This window comes from Panicum virgatum, chromosome 5N (genome assembly GCF_016808335.1).
Source record: "Panicum virgatum strain AP13 chromosome 5N, P.virgatum_v5, whole genome shotgun sequence".
Taxonomy (NCBI): domain Eukaryota; kingdom Viridiplantae; phylum Streptophyta; class Magnoliopsida; order Poales; family Poaceae; genus Panicum; species Panicum virgatum.
In genome coordinates, this window is record NC_053149.1 from 59,008,432 (window position 1) to 59,033,126 (window position 24,695).

The 24,695-nt window shown below is 47.1% G+C and overlaps 1 protein-coding gene across 4 annotated transcripts; it reads left to right on the forward strand.

Annotated features, from left to right (window-relative positions):
• Positions 1–23,620, forward strand: LOC120672309 (alpha-mannosidase I MNS4-like). Of its 4 annotated transcripts, none has more exons than XR_005674053.1 (18): positions 1–225; positions 6,537–6,656; positions 6,754–6,846; positions 8,220–8,306; positions 8,939–9,029; positions 9,521–9,576; positions 9,993–10,065; positions 10,621–10,730; positions 11,103–11,153; positions 11,793–11,881; positions 13,778–13,859; positions 13,945–14,058; positions 14,306–14,385; positions 15,161–15,296; positions 21,653–21,723; positions 21,806–22,040; positions 22,822–23,416; positions 23,534–23,620. XR_005674053.1 is itself a non-coding variant. In XM_039952636.1 (18 exons), exons 3-18 carry the CDS (start codon positions 6,546–6,548, stop codon positions 23,209–23,211), a joined length of 1,869 nt encoding a protein of 622 aa, XP_039808570.1. In that variant the 5' UTR covers positions 72–89; positions 154–225; positions 6,537–6,545; the 3' UTR covers positions 23,212–23,616. The 4 variants fall into 4 exon arrangements, 3 of the variants coding, with proteins under 3 accessions (XP_039808568.1, XP_039808569.1, XP_039808570.1); XM_039952636.1 differs by having other exon boundaries at positions 72–89; positions 154–225; positions 22,822–23,616; XM_039952634.1 differs by having other exon boundaries at positions 22,822–23,616.
• The last annotated feature ends 1,075 nt before the right edge of the window (positions 23,621–24,695 follow it).

Here is a 24,695-nt window from a genome sequence, read left to right on the forward strand (position 1 = left end):
CAGAAGACACCGCGTCCCTATCCTCTTTCTCACACACATTCCTCCTCCCGCCTCGGTCCCCGCCCGTCCCCAGGCTCGAACACGATGCAGCCGATGCGGCGGCGGCAGCGAGGCTTCCCGCTGCTCTGCCTCTCGGTCGCCCTCCTCGCTGCCGCCGCTCTTCTCCCCGGCGCTGCCGTCGCCGAGGGCGTCACTCCCTCCGAGGCGCGTCGGCTCCGCGACGAGGTGCCCGCCCCTCAGATCCACCACGTCTAACTCCCGTACCCGTTGCTAGTCCCGTAGGTCGTAGCTCCGCGCGAAGCTTCAGGCGCCGCTACAAAGTGTGGTGTTGGATTTTAAGGGCGCAGGTGGTAGTCTGCTTGCTTGGCGAGCTGATTCCGTGATTCGGTGGGTGATTGGGCGGATTGTTCAGCTTGCTTAGATCGATGGTCTGTCAATGCCTGATTTGAGCTGATTAAGATGGCACTTTTTGTTACCGAACTACTACCGGAGAAGTAGGAATCGTCGGCGATATGGTGAAACTGGATGGATCGGATTCTCAGGCGACGGCGGATTACCGTCCCTGCCAACGCCGGTGACTCGCGCTCGGTTCAGTTTAGTCGATACATTCCTGTTCAACGTCTTCTCCACGCAGGGAGGCATCTCATATACTACTTCCTCACCACTCTCTCACTTGCCTAGCCTGTTACATTCGCGATCCAGTCCGGCCCAACAAACCGGGTGTTCGGCTTGCGGTGGCGCCTTGCCGCTTCCCGCTCTCCCTTAGCTCTTGGCGTAGTAGTAGGTGCTGGTAACTGGTCGGTAACATCCCCTCCCCCTTGAGAACCAGCTTGTCCCCAAGCTGGAGCTTGTGGAAACTGTTGATGGAGAGCTTCTTCATCTTCCCAGGTAGACAGCTCCACAGGCCTGTGAGACCATTGTACCAAAACTTGAGAGATGGTACTGTCGTGACGCTGAAGAAGACGACGATCCAGAACCCGCTGGGGCACCTGCAACTTGTGAGACAAGTCAGGGAAATGCTGACTTACCGAAACATGAGGATGCACGGCCTTCTTTAACATGGATACATGGAAGACTGGGTGAACAAGAGAATTCTCGGGTAGTTGCAGTTTATAGGCCGCGGTACCCACAGTGGAGAGAATTCTGAAAGGACCAAAATACCGGAAGGCCAACTTGTTGGAAGACTGCTGAGCAAGAGATGTCTGAACATAAGGTTGCACTTTCAAATAGACCAGATCCCCCACTTCGAAACTCCGAGCAGTTCTCTTCTTATCAGCTTGAAGTTTCATGTGCTTCTGAGCACGCAACAAGTGCTGCTGGAGCAACTGCTGCATCAGAGATCGCTCTTGTAACCATTGTTTCAAATCTGGAATATGACAACAGTCGATGCCATCAATACCCAACTGTCGTGGCTCATGACCGTAAAGGACCAGAAACGGTGTCTTATCCAGAGTGGAGTGGTAGGATGTGTTGTACCAGAATTCCGCTAAAGGAAGCCATTGAGACCACTTAGTAGGACAAGCATGAACAAAGCAGCGCAAGTATGTCTCCAGACACTGATTAACACGTTCTGTTTGACCATCACTTTGAGGATGGTAGGCTGAGCTCATTCTTAAGTCGGTGCCAGTGAGCTTAAATAGTTCTTGCCAAAAATGACTTGTGAAGATGCGATCACGGTCAGAAACAATTGCCGCAGGAAGGCCATGCAGCTTAAAGACATTGTTCATGAAGGATAGAGCTATTTGGAATGCTGTAAATGGATGTGTAAGGGGTAGGAAATGAGCATACCGAGAAAACTTGTCCACTACCACCAAAATACAGTTGAATTGAGCAGACTTGGGAAGACCCTCAATAAAGTCCATGGTGACCACCTGCCAAGCACCATCTGGAACAGGTAATGGTGAGAGTAATCCAGGATAAGCAACTCGCTCAGACTTAGCTTGCTGACAAATTGTGCACTGGGCAACAAATTCCTTGATACTGTGCTTCAAACCAAGCCAAGCAAACAATTTCTTTACTCTATTGTATGTGGCCTCATAACCAGAATGCCCTCCAATGGCACTGGAATGGAGAGCATGTAGAATCTTGCTATGAAGAGTAGTACTGTTCCCCACCCAAATTCTATCTTTATACTTGATGAGACCATCTACCAGTTTGTAGTGACCCACTAGAGAAGATGTGGATAGAGTAGTCAATAATTTGGAGGCAGCTTCATCAGATAAATATGCATGCTGTACCTCAGCCAACCAAGTAGGTTGGGCCACAGAGAGGGCAAGCGCTTCAGAAGTTGATGGATGACACACTCTAGAAAGAGCATCGGCAACTCTATTATCACACCCCTTTTTTACTGGATTTTATACTGTAAGCCCAACAATTTTGTAAGTACCTTCTGTTGCCAAGGAGTAGAAACCCTTTGATCATCCAGATGGATAAGTGATTTTTGATCTGTCTTGATAATGAATTCAGAATGGTGTAAGTATGGGCGCCAATGTTCAACAGCTAGCAAAATGGCGAGATACTCTTTCTCATAAGTTGAAAGACCTCTGGATTTTGGTCCCAATGCTCTACTAACAAAAGCAATAGGATGACCTCCTTGCTGCAATACTGCCCAACTCCCAGATCAGATGCATCTGTTTTAATTTCAAAAGGTTTGGAGAAGTTAGGCATAGCTAACACAGGAGTAGATGTTAAGGCAGACTTCAGAGCCTGAAATGCTGATTCTGTGTCAGGTGTCCAGATGAAAAGTTCCCCTTTTTTCAGCAGATTGGTTAGAGGTTTGGAGAGGACACCAAAGTTTCTGACAAACTTTCTATAGTAACCTGCCATTCCTAAGAAGCTTCTCAGGTCCTTTACATTCTGAGGTATAGGCCAGTCTTGGATTATTTGTACCTTTTTTGGATCAGTAGAAACACCTGATGCACTAACCACATGACCAAGGTACCGAAGCTCTTGCTTGGCAAAACTGCACTTGGCTAACTTAACTTTGAACTGATGCTCACGCAAAATAGAGAATATTTGGCTAAGATGAGTAAGATGATCAGACCAATTCTGACTGTAAACAAGAATATCATCTATAAAGACAACTACACATTTGCGAAGTAGTGGTGCAAGAATATCATTCATAACCCCTTGAAATGTACCTGGACCACCAGTGACACCATATGGCATAACTTTGTATTCATAATGACCATTATGAGTTTGGAAGGCAGTTTTATAAGCATCATGAGGAGACATCCTGATCTGATGAAAACCAGAGCACATATCCAGTGAAGAGAACCAACAGGCACCATACAATTCATCTAAAACTTCATCAATAATTGGAAGAGGATACTTGTTCTTGACTGTCAAAGCATTGAGTCTTCTGAAATCAACACACAGACGCCAATCTCCAGTCTTTTTCTTCACTAGCAGAATTGGGGAAGAGAAAGGACTGACACTGTGCTGAATCCACCCTTTTTGTAGCATTTCTGTGACTTGCCGTTCAATTTCGTCTTTAAGTGCAGGGCTATAGCGGTAAGGTCGCAAGCGAAATGGTTGAGCACCAACAACTAGAGGAATCTGATGATCACCTGCTCTAGGAGGTGGTATGGTGGTAGGTTCTTGAAAAATGTCAGAAAACTGAACTAGCAATTCTTGAATAGCAGGTGGAAAGGAAGATTCAGTCGATGGTTCTGAATCCACAGCCAAAAGATGCACCATGTGACTGATGGAGTTGTGTTTCATCATTGCATTAACTTGAGTTACAGAAACTGAAGATCCAAGTATAGTATGAACAGGAATACCTTGCAACCGAATAGTGGAAGAGTTGTGCTCAAACAATAACCATTTGTGTTTCCAATGGATTTGCATGGGACTAAAGGATTCGAGCCAATCCATGCCCAAGATAGCATCATAGTTGCCCAGAGGAAAGATCTTGAATGATGTTTTGAATGTATGACCTTGAATTGCCCAAAGAAGATTAGGGATTTCATGAGTACACCACAGCATATTGCCATTTGCAACTGTAACAGGGAGGGGTTGAGGCAACTGTTTCCAGCCAGGAATGTTGACAGCCAACAGTTCATTAATGAAACAAGTTGTACTTCCAGAATCCACTAAGAAAAGTGCCTCCTTATGCTGCAAAAAGGCTCTGAGTCTAATAGTTTTTGAACCCTCTATACCTTGCATGGCCTGAACAGAAATTGTACACAGATCCTCACCAGAATCTGAATCATCCACAGGAAAAGATTCTTGGTCAGAACAAAGCTGCCAAACTTCCTCGATAGCATGCAGAGTAACTGATGCAGGACACTTGTGACCAGGATTCCACTTTTCTCCACATTTATAGCAAAGCCCTTTTGCTCTTCTATATGCTTTAAGTGCTGTAAGCTTATCATCCACAGCTTTAGATTTGACAGATTCAGGAGGTCTCTTATCTTCAGATGGACTAGAAAACAAAGACTTGTGAGATGAAGCAGGAATAGAAACCCCCGAATTTTTGCTGACATCAACAGAGAATCTCCTTGAATGAGAGGTGCCTTCAGATCGTTTGAATTCCCTCTTGGGACAATCCAGTGAAACTTCCTCCTGCAAAAGTGCCAAAGAGCTAGCAGTATCCAAATCTTGAGGGCGATGGACAATAACAACTGCTCTAATATCATCTTTGAGACCATCAACAAATCTATTAGTAATAATTGAAGGAGCAATAGTGGGTTCATGAGCCAACATTTGATGGACTAGGTCACTAAAAGTTTCTATGTAATCAGCAACAGAGGATGTTTGCCTGTGGTGAAAGAACTGCCTAATAATGTGGTTTTGTTCATCACGATCAAATCTAGCACACATAGCAGCACAAAGTTCCTCCCAACTCAAGGATTTGACATTGGATTGAACAGATTGGAGCCAAAATTCAGCTGAGCCGATGAAATTCATGATTGCTAAATTGATCCAATAGTGTTTATGGACAGAATAAACATCAAAGAATGTTTCAGCCTTACAGATCCATAATTTAGGGTTTGAGCCATCAAATTGGGGAAATTCCAGTTTGGGAAAAACATGGTGGAGATGGGAAGGAAAACTCTGGTCACGGTGCTCCGAGTCACTCAAATCAAAGGAAACAGGAGTGAAGTTACGGGGTTTTGGCGCACCTGTGACCGGAGGCGGATGAGGAACGGTATAAACCACTCCAAATCCAGACCCCCGGTTGTAAGATTCTTCACGGTGGCCATGAGGCCCTGACGCCGCCTCCTTGGAGGTCGTCACCATATGTGCGGTGACCGGCGCCTGTTGCGACACCGACTCCGGGATCTCCGATGTAGGAAGATCGGTGGAGAAGCCGGTTCTCTTAGCAGCCGATGGAGAGGCGGAGACGAGCTGGTCGAAACGGACACCGAGGTTGTCGACGGCGATCTGAAGATCCGCGACACTCTTGTCTACTCCGGGCTTCCAGGCTTCGAATTCGTCCTTCGCGACGCGCATCTCCGTCATCGCGGACTTGATCTCGACGAGGCCTTGCTTGTTCTCTTCGAGCATCTTGAGGATACGGTCGAATTGCTCGTCGGTCTTCATAGTGGTCTGCAGACGCGTCTGGTGGTCGTGGAACGCCAGGATCGTGTCTCTGATACCAGATGTTACCGAACTACTACCGGAGAAGTAGGAATCATCGGCGATATGGTGGAACTGGATGGATCGGATTCTCAGGCGACGGCGGATTACCGTCCCTGCCAACGCCGGCGACTCGCGCTCGGTTCAGTTTAGTCGATACATTCCTGTTCAACGTCTTCTCCACGCAGGGAGGCATCTCATATACTACTTCCTCACCACTCTCTCACTTGCCTAGCCTGTTACATTCGCGATCCAGTCCGGCCCAACAAACCGGGTGTTCGGCTTGCGGTGGCGCCTTGCCGCTTCCCGCTCTCCCTTAGCTCTTGGCGTAGTAGTAGGTGATGGTAACTGGTCGGTAACACTTTTGTTGTTCTGTTAGTGCACATTTGCTTCGGCTCATGCTTATAGCTGGTGATTTTACCTATTGTCTTGAATGGTTCTACTTGATCTTTAGGTTATGCCTGTAGGTGTGCGAGGTTGTACATGTTTCAGTTCAGGTTTACTTGAGTACGTCTGCTAGTTATGCTGTATCAGTACTGGATGTGACATGTCTGGGTCACAATGGCTGGCCTAGCAATTAAGGTTAGGCAACTATAGAAGAGATACTGTGTGGAGCTTGAAGCTGAGTTGGCTGGGCTGAACCCAAACTACAACTTAATTTCCATGCAGTGCAGCTGAGGCCAGTACAGTTCTCTGAAACGAGTTCTCCAGGGAATTACCTATATGGCTATACGTCAATCTTCCATATCCACCCTTTTATCACAGCACGTGTTAACTTGCAACCTATGATCGATCATATCTGCAATCTTGTCTTGGATGACTCATACTAATAATAATGACTTTCTGAGCTTCGGGATTGCATGAGAACAAGCTAGCCTTGTTGTTGAGGCCTTACTATATGGGGAGTTTTACTTGCTTAAACACTGGCTAAAAAAATGGTATCTTACATGTAGGTGAAAGATATGTTCTATCATGCATTTGATGGGTACATGAAGTATGCTTTCCCACTCGATGAACTGCGACCCTTAAGTTGCCAAGGTGAAGACTCCCTTGGTGGTTATGCACTTACTCTAGTAAGAAACTAAGAAATTGGTTATTAATGCATATTTCATACCGTCTATCACCATCATGGACCTGTCATCATTCATGAACATTTATTTCATTGAACAGATCGACTCTTTGGATACCTTGGCTTTACTGGGTGATAAGGAGAAATTTGGTGCTGCTGTGGAGTGGGTTGGTAAGAATGTCCGCTTTGATATTGTAAGTAAACATGTGAACCGTTAAATGAATTTAGTTTTACTAGCCACAGATCTCAGCGAATATTCGCTATAATCAAGTAATTGTTATTTTATTTGTTGTAATGCCGAATTGCCGATACAGTGTTGATTCTTGAGTTTGCATATCTGGAAAAGTATAGATGCTAAGTTAAAAATTATGCATCCATTAAATAGAAAGAATGCAGTTATGCTAGTTTCTGATTGGCAGCAATATTGTTGATTGGTTGCTGATAAAAAAATCATTACTTATGTGAGCATGTAATGTAATTATGTAATTCACAAACGATGAATTGAAACCACATTTCCAAATCTGTTCCTAAAATACAGCCGCCTGAATTTTCAAAAAATTTCAGGCGACGAGCAGTTGCTGGTCTGCTTGGATTAGGGGTGGGGGAGGGAGGGAGGGAGGCCAGGCGGAGGTGGTGGTCGGCTGGTCTCTGGAGTTGAGGATGAGGTGGCTGGTGGCGAGCTGGCTGTGGGCAGTGGAGGAGCGGCGGTGGGTCAGGGACCGGGTGGGAGCACCAGGCTGAGGGAGGTTAGTGCGGTGGGGGCAAAGGTGCGGGACACGGTGGTTGGGAGGCCAGCAGGAGGCGGGGGTGAACATCGCAGTTCGTCTTGTTGGTAGATGAAGCAGCAGGAGGTTGAAGATGAACGACGTGTGTCCAATCTTGATCCAACGTTCACCTAGAATACAAAAAAAAAACAGGCATGTCATAAATAGCAGGTTCTGTATTAAGACCTTTGCAACTGTGGTTACTCTATTGTTGCATTTTTAGCGAGATAGTACTACCTTAATTCTCTCATCTGATATCTGATAGAAAGCTCAAGGAAAAGTATATCCTATAGATTGGATGGTTTATAACCTTGCATTTAAGAACTCACGGACTGTTGAATTAATGAAATGCTAAATTGGCTGGCTTGCTCTACAGAGCTATATTTGGCAATTTAGAACACAAAAAGTAGCGTAATATTGCACATTTCTGAAAGAACTTACTTGTAACTCACTTAGGGCGAGTGATGATGATTAGTTGATTACATCTGTTGCAATGTTAAATTTTTCATTTCGGAAGCTCTGCACTAGTTATCAAACAGTATTCATTATTTTCAAGATTGTTTTGTTAACTCCAATTTTCATGTGTTTTTCCTCTGTATTGAAACTACCAAGCATACTTTAATATCTGTGTAATATATCATCGTTTATGGTATTTCTACTTCTGTGCAATGTAGCTGTTTCACTTGTTTAAAGATCAAGTATATAGGACAGAATGCTAGGTTTTAGCTATAATCTATTAACACCAGATTTTTGTTTACAGTATATGCTGTTTGAATAGTCATGTTTTCTCGCCGTGTATGCAGAATAAAACCGTCTCTGTTTTTGAAACCAACATACGTATCCTTGGGGGTCTGTTATCAGCTCACCTGATTGCCAGTGATTATGCCACTGTACGTCTGTTTTATTCTTTTTTCCTTTGCCCTTAATCTCGTCAACTGATTTCTTTCTAGTTTCTAGTTTCTGTTCACTGAGTGTATTACTCTTGATCATGAACATCATTTTTTTTGTATGACACAGCATGAGATTTATATTGATATGAACTAAGTACTGAAATGTGTTATTGATACTAGTAATGCTGCGTGATGCGAACTAAGTACTGAAGTATGATATTAAAGCATTACTGAAGTTGCGAGCAAAACTGAGACTAATGTAATAAGATGATATATAAAAAGAAATGACCACGGGTAGAACTTGTCACCCGGGTTTGCCTTAAAAGAAGGGAGTTCTGTACGCTTTAGAGAGGTACTCACACAGTTTGCGAGCACCTGGGTTCATAGCCAGGTGGGTGGCCCACCAACTGAGCTTTTGCTCAGTGATATTGATATGTCAAGATATGCTATCCTTGTGACTGTGGTCTACCTTACCTATTTTATTGGGAATATTGCTTCTTAGGATTGTTTCTTCTTGTTTTCAGTCCAGATTAAATATTCCTTTGTGTTAAGAATGCTTCTTGGCCAGATAGATTTTTGAAGTTTGCTATGGTTCAGGTGGTCCAATACTTTTTGTTGCTTCTCATGGACAGGGTATGAGAATCCAATCTTATGATGATCAGCTACTTCATTTAGCGGCTGACTTAGCTCAGAGGTTGTTGCCTGCATTTGACACTCCTACAGGTTCATTACCTTTTCTATTATTATAATCTTCATGGAATGAATGGAATCAGACATTTGATGTTCTCTTTTTTTTAATGATTTTTGTTATAAAAGGACCATTTCCACTGGTTGGGGATTGTCACTTAATTTAATCCTTTTCCATCATGGCAATACACACAAAAGCTCATACACAACACCATTATCTCCTTTATACTGAAAACAGAAATATACAATAAACATTGCTTAGTGATTGAAAGAACTTCGGGATCGTCATATTAACTGGTCTCTGTCCAAGTTTGCAGACTGAAAAATGGTAGTTATATGGTTATTTTATATTCTCAGTAGTTAATCTGATTGTTACTTCACTGCTTCAATGAATGCAATTGTTGGAGACAAGGTTTATCTGGGAAATCTTCCAAACAACTTGAACAAAATACCTTTTCACCTTTTTGACATCATGTTGTTTTCATAATTTCCTATATCTCTCCTGACTAGTGTTGTTTCCTCCGCAGGTATTCCATTTGGATCTATTAATTTAAAGTATGGAGTTGATGAAAATGAAAGCAAGGCAAGCTTCTTTCTTTCTCCGTTATGTTGGTTGTAGAGATTGGCAAACAGAAACAGTTCTGCACACCTATTAATGATGTTGAACCTTGAATATTGATTTTGGAACCACTAAAAGAAAATGAAGGGAGTACGGAGTACCTGGATAAGGGAATTTCTAGGCAGCCTTACTCTTGCTTATTTTGCAAGGAGGCTTAGTGGAGAGAGACTACCACTGCGCCAGGCGTACCCAGTGCTGAAACCGCTATAAGGACATACAACCTGATTTTGAAACATCTATCTCACATTTTAATTTCCATTCATTTTTTCGTAGCAAATAGCAGTCCACCAACCTTACCTAGTTTTCCATTTGTCCTCAAATGGACATAAACAGTCATGAATTTCATTGCTGCCAGACTGACACTCTGTATGTTACTGCAGATAACATCAACTGCTGCTGGTGGTACTTTGACACTGGAATTTGGCATATTGAGTCGCTTAACTAATAATACTGGTAAGTGTGATATATCATTGTGCACTGTTTTGATGAGTGCACTGATATATTATATTGCACGTTTTCTACATGGCTGTGATGTCTACCTTTTACAAGGAATCTAGGACTAATTTCTGTTTTGGTGGTTTATTATGTTGGCCAGTAAGAATGTAGGGTATATTTTATGCAAACTCTTCAACCATCCCTAACCCTGAGTGGTATGGTTTTTTATTGTCCTATTTGAATAGTTCATGCTGACTGCTAATTAGCAACGGTTTTGTGCCAGTGTAGACTTAAATAATGCCATTATTAAAAAAAATGTATATCTGTGTTCAGAATACTGTGTTAGATGCTTAGAACACAAATATGCATACCAAACAAACTTTATAAGCTGAAAGGAGGTTACCATGCTTAACATAATACACTGGTTATGCTTCTTGGTCTGTTCATCTCACACGTCATCTATAATATTTCTTTAGCTCGACAAGTGTTTTTGGGCTTTTGAACAGTGATTTTGGTACTCATTATTAGTCTGTTATACCATAATTTTTAAGCTTGCTACTTCTCTGGTTGCAGTTTTTGAGCAAGTTACAAAAAATTCAGTGCGTGGAATATGGTCACGCAGATCAAAACTCAACCTTGTTGGTGCCCATATAAATGTCTTTACTGGTGAATGGACACAGAAGGTCTGCTTTTGTCCTCTCAGTGATAGTTTGAAAGCAATTGCTAGCATTTCTTGTTAATAACTCCGTCTATTTCATTGCACCTGGGAAGCCATGCTGCAAACTGTCAGCAAGAAATATCATGTTGAGATAATTACCTGCCAGTTCTGTTTATTAAGTTGACGTGTAACTTATAACCCCATAGAGATATGTTCATTTTGTTATGGTATCAAATAAGTCCTGATTTTCTTCCTGCCTGGTTGCACGGAAACTTTACTAATGTCATTGTCATTACATGATACATAAATATATTAATATTTTTTTAAAAAAAATTGCCTTCTCTGCAATGCTTGATTTTTATGTTGATTCACCATGCTAATGATGTTCTCATTTCAGGATGCTGGAATTGGCACAAGCATTGATTCTTTCTATGAATATCTTCTAAAGGCAATGAAGGCTACCACCTTTTATTATTCTTGTTGTTCCTTTTTATTCATTCCAGTACCTGAAATCACATTGTCCTCTCTTTTTTAAACAAAAGCTTTACATATGCAAAGTATTCAAGGTAGACCATATGATAATGTCTTACATTGAGTTAATACTAAATGTTCTTCAAACTTGTGTGGTGTGCTCAAGTAAGTTTGTGAGCCTGAGCGTTTCTTTTGTTTTTGCTGAAACCTCAATCAATCATTTGTGAGCGGAAGTGCTTGTGTTCTAAATGCAAAAACTGAACCGTAACTGTAAGGACCATTTTGGTCCTGATGGAGCTCAGAAGATGGGCTGGGGTGTTGCCCTGGAACTGTAAAAAAACAACTCCAGGAAGCCCAGTGTGCCCTAAGCAACTTCGTTGCTACAAATGCATGATTCTCAGGTTCCTAACTTAGTTGATCATAGCATGCAAGTTTTGAGGACCCCAACAAAATCTACTCTCAACGACTCCCAGAGTAGATTGTCGAAGTTATCGTTAATCTATATTCTTTGCTAGAGGATGGACAAAACTAGGCTCATCAACTAGCTGGTTCATTCTTCCTTTTCTTCCACTATCATGCATTTTAACATTTAACTTTGTTTGTCAATACTGAACAGGCATATTTATTGTTTGGAGATGAAGAGTACCTGTATATATTTCAGGAGGCTTACAAGGCTGCCATGCACTATCTCCATCATGACCCTTGGTAAAAATCCTATTGCCTATTCATTACAGTTGACCTTTCCTTGTTTAGAAGTTGGAAAGCAATCCTAGTTATATTTCATGACTTATGAGCAAGATGATATGAATCGAATTAATTTCTACCTTCTTTAATTCTGGACTAAACATTTGTAGATTATAGTGTTGGAGTATATTGAGCCCATGTATAGAGGCCCATCTATAGGCCCATGTATAGGATCTATATATCCCACCCTTCTAGGGTTTGGAGGAATAATAAGCCATTATTCTCTCCTACATATAGGACAAAAGTTTGGTTGGATTCACATTTGAAAGTACTTTATATGATCTGAATCTTGTAGTCGTGAGCAATGTAATACAAAATATAATAATGGTCAAAGTATGGCTTTGAATGCTAGAGGATTAATTCCATTGTATTCCTCCATACCCTAGAGGGTGGGTAATATAGTAGCCTATACATGGGCCTCTGGATGGGCCTAAACCATACACACCAACCCCCCCCCCCCCCCCCCCCCGCAGTCTGAACTACCGGCGCAGCGGAGTTCAAGACTGGAGAACAAAGAAAGCACACACAGGGACAACACCGCCCCCCCCCCCCCCCCTGCAGCCACAACTAGCCACCTGCTACGTTGAGGCTGGAGCGAAACTGAGAAAGTCGAGGAGGGGAAACCCTTGGTGAAGATGTCGGCAAACTGAGAGGTGGTCGGGACATGGAGGACCCGAACATCGCCGATAGCGACCCGACCCGGTCGCGAATGAAGTGCAAGTCGATCTCCACATGCTTTGTCCACTGATGCTGAACGGAGTTGGTGGAGAGGTACATGGCGCTGACGTTGTCGCAGTAGACGAGCGTGCTCTTGGCGAGCGGGCTATGGAGCTCCACCAAGAGCTGTCGAAGTCAGGACGCTTCCGCCACGCCGTTAGCGACAGCACGGTACTCCGCCTCGGCACTGGAGCGGGAGACAACCGGCTGCCGCTTGGACGACTAGGAGACAAAGTTGTTGCCTAGGAAGATGGCATAGCCGGAAGTGGAGCGGCGAGTGTCCGGACAGCCAGCCCAGTCAGCGTCAGTGTATACAATCAGCTCAGCAGAGGGGGAGTGGTGAAGAACCAGGCCGAGGTCAACAGTGCCACGGACATAGTGGAGGAGACGCTTCAGCGCAGCAAGATGTGACTCCCGGGGATCATGCATATGAAGACAGATCTGCTGAACGGCATATGTGAGGTCCGACCTGGTGAAAGTGAGGTACTGCAAGGCTCCAGCAAGACTCCGGTAGGCAGTAGGATCAGCTACGGGATCACCCAGAGCAGCAGACAGCTTCGCCTGAGTGTCGACAGGAGTGGAGCATGGCTTGCAATCAGTCATCCCAGCCCGCTCCAGAATATCAAGTGCATACCGCCACTGGTGAAGGAGAAGGCCAAACGGGCGAGGCTCAACAGTAACACCCAAGAAGTGATGGAGCTGACCAAGATCCTTCATAGCAAACTCCTGCTGTAGAGAGGAGATGATGCGCTGAAGCAACTGCTGACTGGAGGCTGTGAGCACAATGTCATCGACATAGAGCAGCAGGTAGGCTCTGATACCATTCTAGAGGATTAATTCCATTGTATTCCTCCAAACCCTAGAGGGTGGGTAATATAGTAGCCTGTACATGGGCCTCTAGATGGGCCTAAACCATACACACCAACATTGAAGACTGCGTTGGTCAAACGGCACCTTACATTTGAAAAATGGGAGTATTTAGTATCTCTAGCACAAAAACTTTTAGCAACATATTTGTGATTATGTTTGTTTAGTCCTTGGTGATTATGAGATAGTTCAGGTCTGTAAGTTACTTCAGAATTTTTTTGGGTAAGCCCTTTCAATTTTTTTCCAAACCAATATTTGAAAATTCCATCCCAGGTATGTGGAGGTCAATATGAATTCAGGTGCTACTGTTTGGCCATTATTCAATAGCCTGCAGGCATTCTGGCCAGGACTTCAGGTTTGGGTTACTTATATTTTAGAAATATTTGTTGTGGCTCTGTTGCACATATCCTAGGCGATTGCTTATGCTGCTTAGATTCAAGGTTTTAGCCGGAGATGTTGATCCTGCTATTCGAACACATGATGCCTTCTTCAGCGTCTGGAAAAAGTATGGTTTCACCCCTGAAGGTTTTAATCTTGCTACATCAACTGTCCAGGTAATGAAACAAATTTTGTTCCCAAACCTTGAGGCAAGATTCACTCACTTTTGAACTTTGAGGTATCAACCTCAAACTCTCATGTTATACCTAAATACAGAAAAGGGTTGTAGCAAAATCGCATGAATCCCTTGAAGGGTTGACTTGTTTCTTGTTGGCCTATGATAGCTGGGGCACTTAAGTTGAAGAGCAAAAAGACTGACTTATTTATACTTGCACTGACATTGCTGTTTCCAATGTTTCATAGAATGGACAACGCAGCTACCCGTTACGGCCAGAGTTGATTGAAAGCACATATTGGTTGTTCAAGGCTACCAGAGATTATAGGTGTGTCTTTCTTTACAAGGTGAAGATAGAATTTATTTTGACATTTTGTTGTGTAAGCAATAGAATTTATTTTGACATTTTGTTGTGTAAGAAATTCATTGTTTTAGTTGCAATTGCCCTTATTGGTAGAAAGAAAAGTATCGTTGCTTTTGGAGTGCGGTGATTGATGCTTGGGGACCTCTGGCGTAATTTTCTCAAAGAAGACCAAGCAGTAACAGGAAGGGGATAAACTGCGCAGAATCATCACATTTGTTATACATTTAACCCAATGTCCACAATTGCATTGTCAGTGCAAGATTCACTATTTTTTATATTTTGTTTGGGTTGTTTCTTCGAACCTGGTCAAGTTTGCCCAAACAATTTGATGACAAATTTAATCTGTCATTGTCTACTTATATGATATGTCCTACTTGTACTAAGTACTAAACCAAGGTAGTCCTGCAATTGTGATTACCCAAGGTATTTCTGCTATCTGGTTGTGTCCAAAGTCATGTCCAATCTAAAAACATGTCGATTAATGTCATAGCACTTGCATTGCAAGTTCATGTGGAAATTGCTTCAGTCAATTCTTGTAAACTGAAAATTCCTTGTGTGATTTGTTTAGTAGTACTGGTGTCTGATCCATTTGATTTTCACCTAGAGACCCAAAATATCGATTCATTATTATGAAAAGGTTGCAGGATCCAACACTTTTTACTGTCACTATCAGGATTTGATACTAATTTCACTCGATAATATGCCCTAGCTTTAATGTTTTATCTTTATATTATGGCAGATATATTGATGTTGGAAGGGACATATTAGCAAGCCTTCAATATGGTGCTAGATGCCCTTGTGGCTACTGCCACATATCAGATGTGGAAACCCACAAGCAGGATGACCACATGGAGAGTTTCTTCCTTGCGGAAACGGTGAGCATCTCTACAGAAAATGCTGCTGCTAAATTTTCCTTTGCTAATATGATGCTGGTATGCCTACAATGTTTCTGGCTGATGGAGTGTGTGGAACACCCAGTGAGGAACTCAGGATCAATTAGATTATATTTTAACAGAACGGCAGTTGTATTAGCCTTAGCATTTTGCACAAAGACGTCAGATGAAAATTTAAGTTATTACTAAACTCCACTTAGTACAAAAATATATCTCAACAACAACAACAACATAGCCTTTTGTCCCAAGCGAGTTGGGGTAGGCTAGAGATGAAACCCAAAAGACACAAAGGTCACGGTTCAGGCACGTTGATAGCTAGTCTCCAAGCGCTCCTATCCAAAGCTACCTCCTCAGAGATATCCCAATCTTTAAGGTCTCTCTTAACCGACTCGTCTACAAAAATATATCTAGGTGTACATTTTTTTTCTCGAACACGCAGGAGAGCTGCGTATCATTGTATTGATAGAAGAAGAAAGGAGTCATACATAGACCCAAACACACCCCCTTAGCCCTTCGCTACTAAATATCTATGTGTACATATTGTAACATAGGCCTACTTTTGCCGTTTTCGGTAAACTGCATAAATATATGATTATCATGAGGAACAGGCCTGCAGCCTAGTGGTTATGGTGCTTTAGTGGCACCACAGCAGCCTGGGTTTGATTCCAGCGGGAACAGATTTCAGGGCTGGGCAAAACAACACCCCTCACCCCTGCAGTTCCAGTGTCCGTGGTTTCAGAGATATATGTGTCCTGCAAGCGCGCCCTTGGCTGCACCTGGGCAGATATCCTTGTGTGTGGTGGGGCCTTCGGGGTGTTTTGCTGGTCCTGCAGCGAGAAAATTCTTCTGCTTGTAATACCCAGGGGTGATCTCCTTCCCCCAGGCCTGAGCTTTTTTATATGATTACTGTAAGCGAGTATGGCCGGATGAATGATAGATTGATTAGGGTGCGGAGCACAGTACAGATACATATAGGCAAGGATGCCGCCACGCATGGTAACAACCCAATCAGGGGGATCCTTGCCTCTCCTAACCAACACATATCCTGGGGGGGCGCACCTGGACACAGGTGGGGCGCCCAGCCCCTATGGCCAGCAGGCCGGCTAAGCTAGAGGCCCGTGGGCTAGCCTATACATGTCTCTCTAACACGCCCCCATAGTCGGATCGTCGGCAGCGCGGACGTTCAGACTGGACCTGAACTCCGTAAACACCGAAGACGGAAGTCCCTTGGTGAAGATGTCGGCGTACTGGGATGATGTGGGAACATGCATGACGCGGACATCACCAACAGCAACACGCTCCCGCACGAAGTGAAGATCAATCTCAATGTGCTTGGTGCGCTGATGCTGGATGGGGTTGCTGGACATGTAGACCGCGCTGATGTTGTCGCAATAGACCAACGAAGCGCGCTGGGGAGGCGCATGGAGCTCAAGGAGAAGCTGGCGCAGCCATGTGGCTTCGGCAACACCATTTGCCACAGCGCGGTACTCAGCTTCAGCACTGGATCTGGACACTGTGTTTTGCGGCTTCGACGACTAGGAGACCAGGTTGTCCCCGAGAAACACTGCATAACCCGATGTGGATTTGCGAGTATCCTGACAGCCTGCCCAGTCGGCATCGGAGTACACAGTCAGCTCGCTCTGTGAAGACGGTCAAAGGAGAAGGCCCAGGTGAAGTGTGCCTCTGATGTAGCGCAGGATACGCTTCAATGCAGCAAGTTGAGGCTCGCGCGGATCGTGCATATGCAAGCAAACCTGCTGAACAATGTAAGCGATATCCGGTCTGGTGAAAGTGAGGTACTGCAAGGCACCTACAAGACTCCGGAACTCAGAAGCGTCCTGAACCGGCGGGCCATCAGCCGTCAACTTGGGGTTGGTGTCCACGGGAGTAGAGCACGGCTTGCACTCGGTCATGCCAGCACGCTCCAAGATATCCAGCATGTATTGTCGCTGAGAGAGAAGTCCTGTGCCACAGCGCCTGACATGCATCCCCAGAAAGTGGTGCAGCTCACCAAGATCCTTCATGCTGAACTCCTGCTGTAAGGCTTGAATAGTCTGCTGGAGAAGAGCTGATGAAGAGGCAGTGAGGACAATATTATCCACGTAGAGGAGCAGATATATAGTGTTAGTGCCGCGGCTGTAGACAAACAGAGAGGTGTTTGACTTGGCCTCAGACGAATCCCAGGCTGAGCAGATAGGCTGCGAAGCGACTGTACCAAGCACGAGGAGCCTGCTTCAATCCATAGAGAGATCTGTTGAGCCGATAGACATAGTCAGGATGAGCAGTGTCCTCAAAACCAGCAGGCTGTGCACAGTAGACTGTCTCAGAGAGCGTGCCATGGAGGAAGGCATTCTTGACGTCCAGCTGGTGAATGGGCCACCGGCGAGAGAGCGCCAAGGACAGAACTGTGCGAACGGTCGCTGGCTTGACCACATGATTGAATGTCTTATCGAAGTCCACACCTGGGCGCTGAGTGAACCCGCGAAGAACCCAACGAGCCTTGTACCGCTCCAAAGAACCATCAGCCTTGAGCTTGTGCTTGAAGATCCACTTGCCGGTGACCAGATTGGTGTGCGGTGGTCGAGGGACCAAATCCCATGTGTGGTTCTTCAGGAGAGCATCATGTTCTTCCTCCATAGCCGCCCGCCAATTTGGATCGGCAAGGGCACTACGGAAGGTCTTCGGAACTGGAGACAGAGGGGCCGCGGTGAAGAGCGTGGGTTGCCGGAAGCCGAGCTTCGCACGGGTAACCATGCGATGCTGGTTGACGACGGGGGCACCGGCACAGCGCCCTTGGGCAGGGGCTGCGCACCGGTGCTGGGCGGCGGTGATGGAGCAGGTGCGCCGCGCCGTGTGTACACACGGTCGAAGGGCTGCACCGGTGGAAGAGGCTGCACCATCCGTCGAGGAGGAGAGTCGGCAGGTCCCGTTGGTGCCGCGGCCGGGGTGACCGGACTGCGAGGGGCGAACCTTGGCGGGACCGTCGGGGCCGCGCGGGGGTCGACGCTCCAGAGGCCGCGCGTGGCAGCACGGGGATCGACGCTCCAGGGGCCGCGCGTGGCAACGCGGGGGTCGACGCTCCGGGGGCTGCACATGGCAGTGCGGGAGAGGGCGCACCAGTGGCCGATGTGGGCACTGGTCCTGTGGGAGACGCCATGGGAGAACCTGCAGACAGAGGGTTTTGTGACGGTCCTATAGGAGCCGGCACAAAGTCAGTAGCATCCTCCAGAAAATCATATGCATGTGGGGTGGGGTGTGGTGAAAGCTCAGAAAAGGGCAGCGTGGACTCGTCAAACACAACGTGCCGGGATATGATGACACGGTTGGACGAGGTGTCAAGGCAGTGGTACCCTTTATGATGAGCCGAGTAGCCTAGGAAGACACACGGAAGAGAGCGGGGTGCTAACTTATGGCTTGCCGTGGTGGTCATGTTAGGATAGCACAGGCAACCGAAGACGCGGAGGTGGCTGTAGGATGGTGGCGATCCATACAGGGCCATGTGAGGCGTCGACATGGCTAGCGTCTTGGTGGGGAGGAGGTTCCGGAGGTAGGTGGCAGTGGACAGGGCCTCAACCCAGTAGGCGGGTGGCAGACTCGCCTGGAAAAGGAGCGAGCGGAGGATATCGTTGACTGAACGAATGATCCGCTCTGCGCGCCCGTTCTGAGGCGAGGTGTAGGGGCATGACATGCGCAGGTGTTTGCCATGGGTGAGGAAGAAGGTTCGGGCGCTGGAGTTATCGAACTCGTGCCCGTTGTCGCACTGGACAGCTTTGACGGTGGCGCCAAACTGTGGGGTCACATAGGAGAAGAAGTTAGTCAAGGTGGCATACGTGTCGGACTTGAGACGAAGAGGAAACGTCCACAAGTAATGGGAGCAATCATCAAGAATGACCAAATAATATTTATAACTTGAGACTAACGATGGGAGAGGTCCACAAGTCACAATGAATAAGATCAAACTTGTTTTGGGCTCGGGACGACGACACCCGAAACGGAAGACGGATGTGGCGGCTGAGTTGACATGCATGACATGGGGATGAACTAACATCTTTATTACATGACGGAAGCATAGAAGCTAATTTGGCCAGGGACTCCTGACCAGGATGACCCAGACGGCGATGCCATAAAGCGGAGGTGGAGCCGACAGCTAGGGCAGTGGCGGCAGCAGGGAGGTGAAGCGGGTACAACGGTCCTGAGCTATTGCACCTGACGATCACGTTCCGAGTCCCGAGATCCTTCATCCTTCACAGAACAACCAGAGGGGTCAAATTCCACGGAGCAGTTGTTATCCGAAGTGAACTGGCGCACAAATATAAGATTCTTGATAAGTTTTGGAGAGACAAGAACATTATTAAGATGCAGGGGTCCTGACAGGTGTGCTGAGCCAGTAGAGGTGACGGAGAGTAAAGATCCATCACCGACAACAATAGCTGAGGGAAAAGGGTACCGCTGGGGAAAAATGTGAAAGAGCGAGAATCAGAAACCATGTGGGAGGTGGCACCTGAATCGAAGTACCACTCAGTCTGCTACGGCTGGTTCAGCGTCATGGTGCTGAAGGTAGATGCGAGGGACTGTTGGTCCCAAGACGGCTGACCGGTGGTGTTGTAGATGCCAGGGAGCCCAGCCCACGGGCTGGGCGCGCCCCACTGAGGAACCGGGCTGAAGACTCCTGGGCCGGCGACGGCCCACGGCGCAGACGGTTGCGCAGGAGCGACGAAGGAGGCCGGCACAGGAGGAGGCGCCCCCTGCTGTTGGGCCAGCAGGGCCTGCTGTGGAGCGGGCCGGGCGGCGGCCTGGGGGAGTGGAGGCCTTGGACCGGGCCACATCTGAATGGACCCGGTCCAGGGGTTGTAAAATGACGGCCATTGGCCGGCCGCCGTCGCACTGCCCGCGGCCTGTCCAGCGGAGGAGGAAGTGCTGGAGTCGCCGCCGCCTGGTGCGTTGCGCTTGGAGTCGGAGCGGCCCGCGCGTTTGCTCTGCCGGTTCCGGCCGCCGTCTGAGCTTCCCCCGGAGCCGCCTCCGGCCTTGGAAGGGGGCTGCTGTGGGGCAGAGGAGCCGGACGCCGTGCCGCCAGCGCCCGCGGCCAGTAGGGCGGTGGGTGCAGCGGAGTTCCTCTGGGCGGCGGCGATCTCCTCAAGCAGGAGGTCGTTGCGGACATCGGGAAGGGGCGTCCGCGACGGAGATGGCGGCCGATGTCGGTGAAGTTCTCGTTGAGGCCGCGAATCACGTTCAGCACCAATGTGCGATCCGTGACGGGTTCACCAAGATCGGCAAGGTCGTCGGCCATGGACTTGAACTTCCTGCAGTAATCGGTGATAGACAAATCACCTTGGCAGAAGTGGCGGAACTGGGCGTCGAGGTGCAAGGCGCGGGTTTCTCGATTGCCAAGAAATTGCACCTCAGATGGCGAGCCAGGCCGCCAGAGCAGAGCCGCCGCGCCCCATTCACAGCCTCGGCGAGATCGGCGGAGATGGTGCTGTGAAGCCAGGAGCGAACGACGCAATCCCTCCGTTCCTAGTCTGGGGAAGAGGGGGGCGGAGCGTCGAGGAAGACTTGGTCCTGGAGGGTGAAGCGGCCGACAGCGAGCAGGAATTGCTCGCGCCATCTAGTGTACGGGCCGGAGGTGGCGTCGAGGACGACGGGGATGAGGCTATGGATGTTCTGAACTCCGGCGGCTTGGGCGTGGAGGAGCATGGCGGCGCGAACGTCTTCTGCCGGAGGGCGACCGGAGGCAGCATCGGCGTCGACGTCGGGCTCCTGATCGCTGTCGTCGGCGGTGGCGCGTTCCTCAGCCGCTAGGGCTAGGGCTTCGTGAACGCGAGCGGCGGCGGCCTCAGCCGCCTTGGCGCACGCGAGGGCGGCCTCGCGCTTCGCCTGGCGCGCCGTGCGCGCGTCTTTGTCGCTGGGGGGAAGAGTGCCGGCCATGGCGCAGCCAAGGTGGCGCGCGGCTAGGGCAGCGGAAGGAGGTGAATCGCAGGGGAAACCCGGACTCTTACCATATAAGCGAGTATGGCCGGATGAATGATAGATTGATTAGGGTGCGGAGCACAGTACAGATACATATAGGCAAGGTTGCCGCCACGTATGGTAACAACCCAATCAGGGGGATCCTTGCCTATCCTAACCAACACATATCGGGGGGGGGGGGGGGGGGGGGGGGCGCACCTGGACACAGGTGGGGCGCCCAGCTCCAATGGCCAGCAGGCCGGCTAAGCTAGAGGCCCGTGGGCCAGCCTATACATGTCTCTCTAACAATTACCATGAAAAAAATCCTTGATTTTTTTACATTTTTAAGATTTGTCCTCTTCTGCTGAAATCTAACTACGAGCTCATAACAGGTCAAATATCTCTGGCTTCTTTTTGATTTAGCTGCTGGACCTGATAACATTGTTGAAAATGGACCATATAAGTAAGTATGAATGTATGACACAATGGATTCAGTAAGTTCAACTGTTTATTCAGACTTTACTTGTGTGTCATTGGCTTGACAGGTATATATTTAGTACAGAAGGTCATTTGCTACCTGTTACTCCTGAGATAGCCTTGGTAGATGAGCATTGTTCGTATTTTGGAGCATTCTGTAATGGCAGTGCAGCCCGGGGATATGGTACAAGTGCTAGTTCTACTAAGTATCAAAAAGCAAACTATACTCAGTTAGATGATATCCAAACCCCTTCCAGTCACCATCCAGCATCCAACATTTTTGCAACAAGAGGTTACATCAAGGTAACTCTGATGTGTTCCTGATAAACAATTTTTAATGGTCAGTGCCATGTAAGCGTTGTTGATAGGAAACGGGACAATAGTGAATTGTATTGTGTAAAGTTTAAGCTGTTTAAAGAGTCTAGTGATGGGTTCCACGGGGCATAGAATGGTGTATATGGCATCCTACAGTTAGCAATTATTAATTAGTTGGAGTTACGAAGAGACTAATATGAGTATGTAGCTTGCTTTCTGTCTGAATCTGGTGTATATGGCATCCTAGATTAGTAGATATTAATTAGTTGGAGTTAGGAAGAGATGAATATGATATGACAGCATGGAGTGCATAGCTTTTCTGTCTCAATCTAGTGCATCTGTTATTTGGCAAAGCGGGGTAGAGGTAGACCTAAACTGATTTCGGACGAGTCGGTTAAGAGAGATCTTAAGGATTGGAATTTCTCAAAAGAGGTAGCTTTGGATAAGGAGCGCTTGGAGACTAGCTATCAACGTGCATGAACCGTGAACTTTGTTTCTTTTGGGTTTCATCTCTAGCCTATCCCAACTTGCTTGGGACAAAAGGCTATGCTGCTGTTGTTGTTGTATAAACAAGAATGCCCTATTTTTTCTTGTTTTGTTCTATATGAATGCCAGTCCTGCTAAGAGGACCTTCTATGTTTTCGTCACTTAGATCTAATACTGTAAATACTGCACAAAATTCAGAGTGTATTTCTATATTTGTATGTTTTCTCCATTAAATTATGTTTTATTCTTCTTTTCTTCAACCACATGGTATCCTTTTTGTTAGGGAGTTTGTCCAGGATTGACTCATGCACAGAAACTTGGGATATCGTATTCTGATGAAGAGGGTAACGTTATAGAGCAGACTTCTGAAAGTCATGAGCATCATGGTGAATCTGCAGTAGAATCTAGCGTCCAAGTCCAATCAAGTAATATTATACTGATCTCTCACCCAGTTGCAAGTCAACAGGATCAGGCTTTTGGGAGGTGGTCTGGAACTGGAGATCATGCAGATATTGTGGTAACTGCTGATTCTGATTCTGTAAGCCATGATAATACTGACGGCTCACTTGGAGTGAACACTGAAGAACTTACCAAGGATACTGAACGCTCCTCCAAACAGTCTGCAGATGAAGATGTTGCTCAGAATTTGATGTCGAATGAAGATATCAGCTGACCTTAAGTTCACATAGGGAACAATTTTTGTCACTTATCTGCGGAACCTTCAGGGTCAAAGCTCGCCTGACGCACAAGTTAGTAAGCAAGCATATTTAGTCAGTATTTGGCCCCTTAACTAGTTGAGATGAGCTGGTGAGGTCATGAGGCCATTGTTGCTTCGGGGACAGTGACCTGCAACCTCCGGAATTGATATTTACTTTCAGGTATGTTTTTTTCTATAGTATGATAACATAGGGTGAGCATTCACCAATTTGATCTTTCTGTGTATTGGTTGCAAGGTTCTTTTGATCAATAGCAAATGTAAATTTTTTGTATAACAGAAGTATATGAACAGAAAGTGCATACATGATGGGAGAACTGATTATTACGGCAATTCCAACCGAGACACTACCAGCTACTTTCATACACTCACTCGCTATGTCATTTAAACTCTACAAATAGAAAGTGAATGGCGCTTAAAAATATATTTCAATTCAATAACCCTCTCTCCCCTTTTCTGTCACAGCCCCATTCTACTTTTCCTTGGTTTTAGATTAGAAATCGAGGAGTTGAAGCTGGCATGCAGTTTGTATGCACTACCGGAATTGAGTAGTTTGCCGTGTGCCTGGGGCACACGGCAAAGCCCATATTGCACACGGTAAAAGCTTTGCCGTGTGCAACACACGGCAACGCGCACGCGGCATACATGTGTCGGTAAAGTGCTCATGGCACATGACGAAGCTTCCAACACACGGCAAAATAAATGAACAGTAAATAAAAAAATTGGGCCCGGCCACTCCCGCGCCGCCGCTCGCACCCCCGCTGCTGCCTTGCCGGCCGCCGCACGCTGCTGCCACCAACAGACCGCCACCACGCTATCACTAGAAGCCGCCGCCGCAGGAGCCATATCCCCTCCACCGTCGACGTCGAGCACCGAAGGAAGAGTTCGTCGCCGTCCCCCAGTGCGCCCTCCCGGCGGGGAAGAAGGGAAGGGCCGGAGCTTGCGCTGCGCAGTCCGCCGCCGCTGCTGAAGCTCGCGCCGCGCCTGGAGCTCGCTGCCGGCAGGGGGCGCTCCCAGTACGCCGCCGCCGCTCCTCGCTACCGGTGAGGGGCGAGCAGAGGGGGGAGGGGAGGGGAGGCAGAGGAGGGGCCGCCCGGCCTGGCAGGAGAGGAGAGGGGAGGGGAAGGGAGAGTAGGGGAGGGGAGGCGACCAGGCAGGAGTGGAGACCAGGAGGGGGCGGCAGTGGATCTGAGGGAGGAGAGGTAGGGAGGTGGTGCCGGTTAAGTGTGTGGGTGTGTGGGTTGGTGGGGTGGGGGGGTTGTTTGCCGTGTGCCCCAGATCTGGGCACACGGCAAACAGTTTACCGTGTGTTTTTTTGCTCGACACCGTTTGCCGTGTGCTCGAAAATTTGCACACGACAAAAGTTTGGACACACGGCAAACTGGCCGTTTCCCGTAGTGATGTGTGGAGGACATGGACTGTAGACTTGGTGTCGGCCACGG